The sequence below is a fragment of the Camponotus floridanus genome, unplaced genomic scaffold (assembly GCF_003227725.1).
Source record: "Camponotus floridanus strain SB8 unplaced genomic scaffold, Cflo_v7.5 scaffold180, whole genome shotgun sequence".
Lineage (NCBI taxonomy): Eukaryota > Metazoa > Arthropoda > Insecta > Hymenoptera > Formicidae > Camponotus > Camponotus floridanus.
In genome coordinates, this window is record NW_020229304.1 from 248346 (window position 1) to 261062 (window position 12717).

General features: G+C 33.7%; 1 protein-coding gene across 1 annotated transcript; it reads left to right on the top strand.

Moving 5' to 3' along the window:
* Window positions 1-161: 161 nt before the first annotated feature.
* On the top strand, window positions 162-4926 carry LOC112637587. The gene is made up of 7 exons (XM_025407633.1): window positions 162-873; window positions 2607-2810; window positions 2941-3123; window positions 3300-3404; window positions 3818-3949; window positions 4047-4297; window positions 4858-4926. Exons 1-7 carry the CDS (start codon window positions 162-164, stop codon window positions 4924-4926), a joined length of 1656 nt encoding a protein of 551 aa, XP_025263418.1.
* Window positions 4927-12717: the final 7791 nt, after the last annotated feature.

The window sequence follows — 12717 nt, forward strand, 5'->3', positions numbered from 1 at the left end:
GTAATATCTTGCCAACAGATACTATCGAAACAACTAGAATTTCTATCTCTAACATCCTTCAGAGATTTCTTGACAACAATAAACGTACTAATTATTCAGATAGATGCATCTTGCAGTCTTACGCGGTCTCCAAGAGATATTTACGCGAAAATAAAGACATCATGGTCACGAGAGCTGACAAAGGTCAGATCTCTGTCGTTATGGACAAGAGTGATTATTTCGACAAGATGGAATTGCTGTTGAGTGACACAACCACTTACAGGGAATTAAAAAAGGATCCCTTGAAAAGATTAACAAATAAAATCAATGAGTTAGTCAAGTCTTGGCGTAGGAGCGGTTTGATCGGTGAGTTGACATATAAAAACTTAAATTGCACCAACGGAAATTTACCGCGATGCTACGGGCTGCCGAAGATTCATAAAGATGGTTTTCCGTTGAGAATCATAGTATCCGCTTTGGGAAGCCCACTATACAATATCTCGAGTTACATCCACGATATCCTACAAAAATCGATAAGAAAACCAAATTCATATATCAAAGATGGTTGGTCCTTTGTCGAAATTATCAAGAACACTGATATTGACAAAGATAACATTATGGTTTCGTTGGATGTGGCTTCATTATTCACTAACGTCCCAAAAGATTTGGTAATAAAGGCCATACGGAAACGCTGGGAAGATATTGCCAAGAACACTAAATTCAATCTTTCTCAATTTTTATTTGCAACTGAATTGATCTTGGATTCAACTTGTTTTGCATTTAGCGGACGTTTTTATGAGCAGATCTTCGGCACCCCCATGGGCTCTCCACTTTCACCTATCTTAGCAGATATGGTAATGGAAGATATGGAGATTCAATGTCTAAACTCACTAGGTTTTACCGTTCCTACTTATTATAGATTTGTCGATGACGTTTTCGCAATAGTACCACGCGCAAAAATCAACGAGATCTTGACAAAGTTTAACAATTACCACGAACGCTTAAGATTCACTTATGAGACTGAATTTGACTCATCCATTAGCTTTTTGAATGTAAAAATTATTCGGTCCGATAATAGACTTATCACAAATTGGTTCCGGAAACCTACATGGTCAGGGAGGTATATAAACTATCATTCGAACCACCCACTAAAGTATAAGATTAATACTATTTACAATTTAGTTGACCACGCGATCTTATTATCTAATGACTGCTTTAAACAAGACAACATAAAGCTAGTTTCTGACACGTTAATAAAAAACGGCTTTCCGGAACATTTTATATATAAACACATTAAAAAAAGACTCAATTTTCTAAATAATCGTGACCATAATGCTACAACTGATGTGAATCTTACTCGTTCGGACGTGACTCGGTTTATCACAATACCATATGTTGAAAATGTTAGTCAAGATTTATACCGTCTCTTACGTAATAGAGGCTTTAAGGTCGTGTATAAGATAACCAAAAAACTAAATAATTTAATTACACGAGGTAAAGATCGCTTACACGATAATGACAAAACAGGCGTGGTATACAAGTTAAATTGCAAAGATTGCAATTTAGCATATATCGGACAAACAAAAAGACATTTACGTACGCGAATAAAAGAACACTGTAACAACATAAAATTACATGAAACTAATCATTCAGTAATTAGCAAGCATAGATTAGAATCTGGTCATGATTTTGATTGGTTAAAACCGAACATCCTACACAACGAAAAGTATGTTCGTAAAAGAGAAATTGCTGAGATGTTTTTCATAAAGAGATGTGATAACCTAATCAACTTACAAAAAGACACAGAAAATTTAAACAACATTTATGACAAAATAATAAAGGTCATGTAATTCCGTTTTACTTATGATCGCGTTTAGTCTTTGACGAGGTCCCACACGGACTCATTGTTCTTAAAATTGAAATTTCAAAATAAAGTTTTGCAAATGCGACTTGTGCTTGCACAAGATTATTATCTATGCCGACACTCTGATTACTACTACTTCGGCTAATTTTGTATGTATATTTAAAATATCTCACGTTGAAACTAAATTAATTGTGCGTATTACGGTTCAAACCGAAGATTAGATGTAAATAATAATAATTTTTTGCAACTTATATATCTATTTCAGTGTATACTTGATAAGGACCACAACCATATGGTCGAAACGTCGTATTGAATAAATTATATTTCTGGCTAGTTTGGTCGACTACACAATTTCTTTTAACCTTTATTATATATTATAATTTTCACAAAATCATTATAAGAACAACGTAAAGAAAATTTTTTTTTTATTATTAGAAACATTTCTTAATCTGTTTTAAATATTTTATTATTTTAGTACATATTTGTAATTGTTAGCACTTGTTAGTATTATTACATAATTATATTTGGTCAGATTACATATAATAATTTATATAATAATTATATATAATAATATTTTTTCCAGTATTTCATTATTTTTTTAAATATAATCTGTGTATATTATTATCCATGCATAATACTTTACATATAATATTGACGAATTATTAGCTTTTTTTTTGTTGCTGCAAATGTCAATATTTTTAATAATTAATAATTTCACAATTGTCAAAAAAAATTGCGCGTTTTCGCTTTTATATTTATCCAGGAATGGAGAAACCAACGTGGACGGTAGTTCAGTTTTCAACAGATAACACTGTTGAAGCAGTACCATCGAGCTGGATTGAACACAACAAATGTTATTGGCCTCCATTTAAATATGAACAGATTATCACAGCAATTCGGAAAAACATGGAACGAAATACATGTTGGCCATGTTACGATATTATAACGTTTCGAAATAGCACTTATGGTGAGTAATATTTTATTATTTTTTTTTATTTGTAAAAAATATTTAAATTAATATTATTTTTCTAAAATTAAAGTAATATATATTATGGCTATTGCTCATTATAATGTAATATTAATTTGCATAATTTTAGATGATTACAATGTAGCGAGATTAAAAACCAAAAAAGCCGAATACACATCCGCATCCGATTTAAATTCAGAGATTGAGAACACGAAAAGAAAAAGAATAATAAATCGTCTGTACGTGGCAAGTGACAGCGATGACGATTACGATAAAAATAACAACTACTCAACAAAACAAAAACAAATAAAAGGTTTGTTTCAATAAACAAACATTTTATCTACTTATTGTGTAAATATTAATGTTTTTATACATATATATTAGTATACTCTTTGTCAAATACACCATATATGTATTACCATATATGTATTATAGTATAGTTTATTTGACATAGTATATACTAATTCATACTTAAAATTATTTTCTCAGAGAACGAAATGGTTAAAAAAAAGACCAGAAGAGCTATATATTCTGGACACTCTGAAGATTCTGAAGAGTCTAATAGCATTCTTCCAAAACATCCGCAAATGACAGGTAGATAAATAAAATAAGTATTCAGTTCATTATTTAGATTATATATAGGTGCATTTAATTAGAATATATATATATATATAGGTGCATTTAATTTATTGTTATATGTAATTAATTTATTATTTAAATAGTAACATTTTAAAAATTCTTTTTATTTTTCTTTCTTTTTTTTGATCTTTTAAATTTCGAAGTATCTATTAAATTAAATTAGACAGTGTTGAAAATCAAGTATATGTATATATTTTTTTTCATATCAAAGGATGTAATTATATAATAAAAATATGTATTTTTTCTTGTTAAACATGATGATTAATCATAAATTAATAATAAATTAATTAATTAATTAATTGAACGCCACGATGGATATAAATTATCTTTTATAATGTAGAATTGTAGATATTATATTAATTTTGCAGAATCCATGAAAATTAATTCAAATGCAAGTGGATTCAAAGCAACCAAACAAACATTCAATACATGTGACTCCCTCAATAGTAACATTGACACTTCTTTGAATAATGTTCCTCATTCATTCACTCGAGATGATGGTATGTGTATTTTTTATACAGTTGTAAATTATCGTTATTCAAATGAATAGAGTTGGAACATAATAGTTGAAAAATATATAACATTATTCTTTTACAGATAATACGAAATATTTTAAGGAAATTATTCGCCAACAAAGCTTCTTCAAAACGCAATTGTGGCAAATGGCAGACGATTTAAGAGAAATAAAAGATATCGTAACCGGTAATCTTATGCAACAAAATAAGGATGTCAACAAGCAAAATGAAAAGTCAATTTATTTCTCGTTTGATTTACCGTTAAAGACGGTTGAAGAGATTGAAGGAGCCGTAGAGGAATTTTTAAAAATTTCAGAAAACTTTGAACGTTCGGTAATACATATATGTATATACAAATTATATATACTTCATAAAATACTTTGTAAAACAAGAATTGAATATTAGGTCTGTTTTTTTCAGCTAAATTGGCTGCACTAGTTCAGAGTTTATATCTTTCTTTCCAATGTGGAATAAAAATGATAAACTCTGAACTAGTGCAGTCAATGAAAAGAACAGATGATCTATTGTAATGTAATATATGAATTTTTGCAGACTATGGAAACACGTATAATAGGAGGCACATGTCCTTATAATTTTATTAAAAGAAATTTAAGCCGATTAATTACGAATGAACTTGCAGTCCAATATAGTTGGCTGGGTGCTAAGTTCAAAAGACAATTTTCCAATCTTCGAATAGCAGATATGTTATTAGGTGCAAAATGCATATTATTTCATATATATTTTTGTAATAGCATATAAATATATATATATATATATATATATATATATACACACATATATATATTTGTTTCAACTTTTAATGCAAAATTAATTTATTGAAGAAATAAATTCAATGATCTTCGCAAGTATACTAATCACTTATTCTGTTGCAGCTGCAGGTACTGCATATTGTGATTCTTACACTAAATTGGAATTGGAAAAAGCAATCCAAAAATGGTTGAAGAGGGCAAAAGAACGATGTAATACGAAAAAAAAATTGAAACATGCGAAAGTAATTAATTAGAAAGTAATTATTATAGTCCTTTGTTTCTTATAATTTTATCTGATGTTTTTTTTCTTATATTTGACATTGTTTTTTAGAGTTTATTAACATGTTTGTCTTATTATAAAAATAATATATAAACATATATAAAGATATATATAATATAATTTATAAGTTCGAACTGTGATATAATTTATAAGTTCAAACTATAATTTGATTACATATAATTTATAAGTTCAAACTGTATAAGTTTAATGTGATTCTGCGATGTGTGCTTTAAAAGTCCAAACTGACAATTAAATAATATTGGTATTTGTATTTTATAAATATATATAAAAGTATTTTATAAATATATATAAATAATTAATTTTACATTTCAAACTTTTATTACTCATTAATCTCACCTTTATAAAGTTTTAAATATTTATTTCAACAATAATTATAATGGTAAGGGCACTGAAAATGACATCCATTTTAGATCCGTTTTTGGTTTGTTTTTTGGACATCCGAAGTAGTGAATAATGGACGTCTTATGGACGTCCAATGGATATCCGTCGGACTTAATTCAGACATCTTATGGACGTCCACATGTCCAAACTCGAATGTCCATTGGACGTCCATAGGAGTTCCATGTGCTATCTGGGTATGTTCTCTCGAGTTTCTGTCCTCGCAAAAACGGCAACTGCGTATGCATCTTGACTAGCATCTACGAACACATGAAAAGACAGTTTACATTGACGAAAAGCGTGTCGCGGAATATGTAGTTCCTTTAACTAGTGAAGCTGCTGCAATCAATTATCGAAATCAGCTCTAATATTTTCAGGTACTTCTTCGTCCTAACTGATTTTGCATGATCAAAGCTTCTGTAACAACAGCTTAGATTTTAAGGATATCGGAGGAGACAAACTAGTAGGATCAAATACTTTTTGCAGCAGCAGATAGTATTTCTCTTTGTAATCTGTGACGTAGTGTAAAATTCCCACAATGTAGGTGTCAACCTTAAAGTATCCTGTTCTTGATCTCAAAGCAATCCGAGTACGAAAGTCAATTTATATATTTCTTCTTGAGCCGTGTATTCCCAGCCTCGCAAATCAAATTTGCCTTCTGCCATGATTTGTCTTGCAGTAACTTCAAATGCTACGGTCTCGCTGTGCGTATTAACACTGATTACGCAATTATCTACGTAGAAAGACTTCTTTAATTGTTAAATGACTTCTATTCCTGCCTCCATTTGTCCTTGTTGTAGTGCTCTGTCTAAATGATATTCGATCATTGCTCTTAAGAAGAAAGGGCTGCTGGAGACTTCAAAAATTACTCGCCCATGTCTGTATACTTCTATTTCTTCTGGACGAGTCTTCACTAAAGAAACCGCAATACGTCTTTATCGTCAGGTGAAACACTTATTTGCAAAAAGCACTCCAAACGTCTGCAGTTATTCCTATCTTTCGTTGTCTAAAACGTAGTAGAATTCTCGGAATTTGTTCAATCAAATTAGGACCTGTTTTGAGATAATGATTCAGTGACGGTGGAGTTTTCCAAGAAGTGGATGCGTCAAATACAGGCCTTATTTTCGTAGTACTATTTTCTTTGATCACACTTCTATGAGGTAGATAGTAGGCATTGTAGTTTACTTCATCCTCCGGAATCTTTTCAATAATGCCTTTGGACAACTATTTTTCAAAAATTTGTTGGTACGTATCATAAAGATTTTAAGCCTTAAGTCTTTTAATAGTAGACTCAAGTCGTTTTATAGCCGATCCTTTATTTTCTACCAGTGGTAAGTAATCTTCCTTCCTAAGGAAGAAATATTTCATATCGAACTTCTTCATTCATCTTAATGGTATGCTGAAAATTCTCTTTAACTTTTGCTTGGTGTGCATCATCTGTCTTTTTCAAGCTAGGATCCATAATACTTAGCGTATCCAGCTTCCACAAGTCGACAATGTTTTCCTGACATGTAAACATAGATACGACCATGAGTGTTGCGTCTTCCTTTTGCTGCGGTGAGTTGTCCACATTTCCAATTAAAGTCCATCCGAGTAACGTTTCTAGTGCTACGACTCCACATTTAAGCTCCTTTCGTTTGCCTGTTAATAACTTTCCTGCGATATCCGCATCAATTAACACAACGATAGGTTCATCTTTTGTGTCGACATCGGTGAGTTGTATTCCTTCTAGTTGCACTTCCTGTAGCCTCGGCTTATAGAAGGAATTTTCTCGCATATTTTTCTCTGACTTAATGCTACAAGGATATAAGAATCCGTCGATATAACATCCGTTGATGTTGCTTATGCTAACTCGGTATTCTAGTAATGGACTTTAAGAATCTCCAAATAACATATGTACCATATGCTATTCGCCAATGACCTCAAATCCTATTTTCTCAGCATAATAGTCAAGAATACAGGGTGTCCCTGAGCATGTGCTCACTTATTTGTAAAAAGGTAGAGCGCAGTAAATTAAATAAAGAAATCCTATTATAGGTAACGATTTTTATAATAACAATCGAAATATTAATTATTGAAATCGGACGAATGAGAGAAGCGCTCGAGCGCTCGAACTATAGCACGGCCCACCGTGTCAGACATTGTCTGCCGGCACGCGGCGGGAGGAGGGACAGCGCGCCGCTACCCGTGGTTACCGCTATCGCCATTCTCACGTTTCATTGCATCGCGTCAAGACTCGCATCTCGCGTCTCATTTCTGGCATTGTTTGCGATTATAATTAATTTATGTATGATAAGAGATATGTATAATACAATAAAAAGACGAAGCTGAATTCGATTTAGATGCTATAAATAAGATAGGAAAAGGAAAGAAATGTAAGGAATCTGAATCGTGAATTTATGATAAGTTTTTGATTAATGTATTATTTACAATTAATAGATAACAGCTTTTTCTATCGATTTCTTTTGCTTCTTTTGTCAGGGCTACAACAAATATTCGTATAAAAATATTCGAACATCATATCATATCAAAATAAATCATCCATTAATATAAAAATGATACAAGAAGCATTTTCCGTAATATACTTTTCGATATATGACATAACAAATATAATTTGCAATCGTGTGAAAAAAGAATCGTGCTTCGTATCATTTTTCAAATAAAATTATTTCGTAGCAAGGAAACATACTATCGTTTCCACACCACCTTGAGGTAGATAGCTTGGCGCGTTTTTTTTTAATGGTTTCCCCAATAGACCTAATCCACTCTCATCATTTAATGCAACAAATGCTCAAAGTGCTTTCCTCGTACTTATAAGCAGAGTTCAGCTCTTCGAACTATTTGTTGCGTCGCTCGGTATGCCATATCTAGCGTGATATTATTAAAGGCCGCTATAATCGCTTCGCGTGCCTCATTTTCATTTCTATCACGCGTGTGTTCTACTAATGTTTTTATGTAGCCCCAAGCAAAATAATCTAATACGTTTAAATCTGAGGACCGTGCCGGCCAAATGATTGAGCCACCTCGACCTATCCATCTATCCGGAAAGCGCGCGTTTAAAATTTGCCGTACTTGTCGGCGATAATGTGCAGGAGCTCCATCGTGCTGAAACATCATTGTTTCTCGATCGCGGAGTCGAACGTCTTCTAACAGATTTGGCAATTCATTTTCAGTAAATTCCGCATACGTTTGTCCATCGAGACGTGGCGGAAAAAAATATGGGCCGATCTAAAAATCGGCAATAACTATTATGAGAGTAGTGCGGGAGGAAAAAGATTTTTTAATATACAAGATTATTTATCACTTACTTTATTATCACCACTCTGTTTACCATTACTCCTGCCCATACATTTATCGACCGGGATCGAGCAATGATTAATTGAGATACTTTATTATGAGGACACCACGGGCAGAATTTCCGATTTTCAATTGTTTTCTCGTTTGTTGCACTCATTGTCTTGTACGTTTTCTTTACGTATTAGTAAGGTGCAAAATGAATTTTACGGCTCAAGAGTATATGGATATGATTGTTTGTTACGGGGTAGCCGGGGAAAATGCTTATGGTGCGGCGCGTTTATATGCGGAACGATTTCCCAATCGGCGGCATCCATCCAGATTCACCATACTGAGATGTATGCAACGAGGAAGAGAAAGCGGATACCTTCTTCTACAACACCGTGTTAACGCAGCAGTACGTCGTCATATTAATGTCGACGAAGAAGTTCTGCATGCATTTGAAGAAAATCCGAGAAATAGTATACGCCATGTAGCTAATACACTCGGTGTACCACGATCCACAGTGCATCGGATTTTAAAAGAAAATGGATTACATCCATTTCATTATCAACGCGTGCAGCAACTTCTTGCGCGAGATGAACAACAGCGTATTTATTTCTGTGAAGGTATTTTCATTATTTTAGTTTTCTTCGAGTCTCAGCTTTCATACAATAATCATCATAAAATACACGCAGGGTTCCTCGCTCAGTGTCGGCAAAATATTTCATTTCCCGATCGTATTTTGTGGACGGATGAGGCTACATTCACACCGAATGGCATATTTAATTCTCGAAATTTTGTGCTCTGGCAAAATGAGAATCCCCATGCTATTCGACAGTGTACTTTTCAATATCGTTGATCGATAAATGTATGGGCTGGAGTAATGGCAAACAGAGTGGTAAATAATCTTGTATATTAAGAAATCTTTTTTCTCCCGCACTACTCTCATAATAGTTATTGCCGATTTTTAGATCGGCCCATATTTTTTTCCGCCACGTCTCGATGGACAAACGTATGCGGAATTTATTGAAAATGAATTGCCAAATCTGCTAGAAGACGTTCCACTCCGCGATCGAGAAACAATGATGTTTCAGCACGATGGAGCTCCTGCACATTATTGCCGACAAGTACGGCAAATTTTAAACGCGCGCTTTCCGGATAGATGGATAGGTCGAAGTGGCCCAATCATTTGGCCGGCACGGTCCCCAGATTTCAATGTATTGGATTATTTTGTTTGGGGCTACATAAAAACATTAGTCGAACACACGCGTGATAGAAATGAAAATGAGGCACGCGAAGCGATTATAGCGGCCTTTAATAATATCACGCCAGATATGGCATACCGAGCGACGCAACAAATAGTTAGAAGAGCTGAACTCTGCTTACAAGTACGAGGAAAGCACTTTGAGCATTTGTTGCATTAAATGATGAGAGTGAATTAGGCCTATTGGGGAAACCACTAAAAAAAAAACGCGCCAAGCTATCTACCTCAAGGTGGTGTGGAAACGATAGTATGTTTCCTTGCTACGAAATAATTTTATTTGAAAAATGATACGAAGCACGATTCTTTTTTCACACGATTGCAAATTATATTTGTTATGTCATATATCGAAAAGTATATTACGGAAAATGCTTCTTGTATCATTTTTATATTAATGGATGGTTTATTTTGATATGATATGATGTTCGAATATTTTTATACGAATATTTGTTGTAGCCCTGACAAAAGAAGCAAAAGAAATCGATAGAAAAAGCTGTTATCTATTAATTGTAAATAATACATTAATCAAAAACTTATCATAAATTCACGATTCAGATTCCTTACATTTCTTTCCTTTTCCTATCTTATTTATAGCATCTAAATCGAATTCAGCTTCATCTTTTTATTGTATTATACATATCTCTTATCATACATAAATTAATTATAATCGCAAACAATGCCAGAAATGAGACGCGAGATGCGAGTCTTGACGCGATGCAATGAAACGTGAGAATGGCGATAGCGGTAACCACGGGTAGCGGCGCGCTGTCCCTCCTCCCGCCGCGTGCCGGCAGGCAATGTCTGACACGGTGGGCCGTGCTATAGCTCGAGCGCTCGAGCGCTTCTCTCATTCGTCCGATTTCAATAATTAATATTTCGATTGTTATTATAAAAATCGTTACCTATAATAGGATTTCTTTATTTAATTTACTGCGCTCTACCTTTTTACAAATAAGTGAGCACATGCTCAGGGACACCCTGTATATGATCTATGTGAACCGTTATCAAAAATAGCTCTGACTATTTGTTCCTTACCTTGATTAAACAATTTCACACAAAGCGTCTGTAAAAATACTTCACTGGTAAGTGAAAAATTAGCAAGCGTAGATTGTTTTTTTATCTTGGAAAGTTCTTCTTCTTGTGATTAGTTTTTACAGAAGCATTTGATGCATTTGTATTACGATATAAAAGCAAAACATGCCTCTTACCGTACCATGCGCATTTGCCTTTATATCTGCAATATTTATGACTGTGTCCCGTCTTTGCACAATAAAAACAAGCATTTTTAATTTTAACGATTTTGCATCTATCTTCATAGAACATCTTTTTAGCTTTTTCGAACGAAACACTTTCATGATCTAGGTCACAAAATATACAAGAGTGTCTTGTCTTGTTTGGTTGCGAGAAGACTCGCAGCAGTAGCAATATCTTTCTGTTCATTCTTCACTTTCTTCTTGAATTTATCCTGATTAGTTGTAGATTCAATGTTTAATCCAAAACCATTTATTGCCATAGCGATTTTTTCTTCGCTCATTACTAACGTCTGCAAAAATGACATTAGTTCATCTAGGCATTGCTTCGATGTAGAAGAATTAATCGCTTTCGTATTTCTCTGCCATACATGTAAGAGATTTTCTGGTAACGACAATTCAACCAAAGGATCGCAGCACACATATCTGTACTCCTAGCGACTCTAAAGCTCGTAATTGTGTCTCGAGTTTATCATAAATGCTCGATAAGAGAACATGACTACTTGTTTTTATTGACTGAGTTAATACTAACTTGAGCATCTCTCGGACGTATACCTCGACAAGTAGATCCTCTTTATAAAAACGTGATTTCAAGCTGGTAATAGCCTTATCGTAATTCGCCGTTTCGGCGGAAAACTGTTGACTAATATGCTCGCCCTGGAATCTTTCACCATTGCTTGTATCAGGTACTGAAATTTATCTTCTTTGGTTATATCCGGATCCTCATGAATGTGTTTGAACAAGTTCCTAAATTGCAACCACTCTTTGAGATCTCTACTAAATTTTGGCAATTGTATTTTTGACAGTTTGAACGTACGCGCATTGTCACTAGGAACATGTGCTACTTGTCCCGCGTCCTGTGAAAAAAACATTGCTTGAATCGGATTAGTTGCATTACTTATTGCAATTTTCGCTTGCTGATATTTCATTCTGTATTCATCCGCAGCATTAGATTCTTGCATGAGGTCTTCTTCGCTATAATCGTTGTCGATCATAACCTCAAAAATCTTGCGATCAATTTCCTCGAGCTGATCCGCTTTCTCCTTTACTATCTCGAAATATACTTGTAATTTCGCAATGTTCGGACTTCCACTTACCAACTCAGTATTCAATGAGCCTAGATTGCGGGTAAATGCCGCACGTGTAATAATACGGGATCTTTTCATCTTATCCATCGTGTCACCTTTTATTTCTCTCAAGAATATGTCACAAATGCTTTTCCAGTTCTGTCACGATCGCCACTTAATGTAACATATATATATATATATATATATATATATATATATACAGGGTGTCAATTAAGTCCCGGGACGGCTGAATATTTTCTCATGTAAGGTATTTTTGAAAAAGGTCAAGGTCATTTCTGAAGTAATTTTCAACGAGGAATTCAACGGTGACCTTCAATTTGACCTTGAGCTTGACCTTCAAGGTTATTTGAAGGTCAAAGTGTTTTTTTTAAATAGGAACCCCTATTTTTGATTGTATATTCTTATAGCTGACCTCGAGAGCTTTCCAAA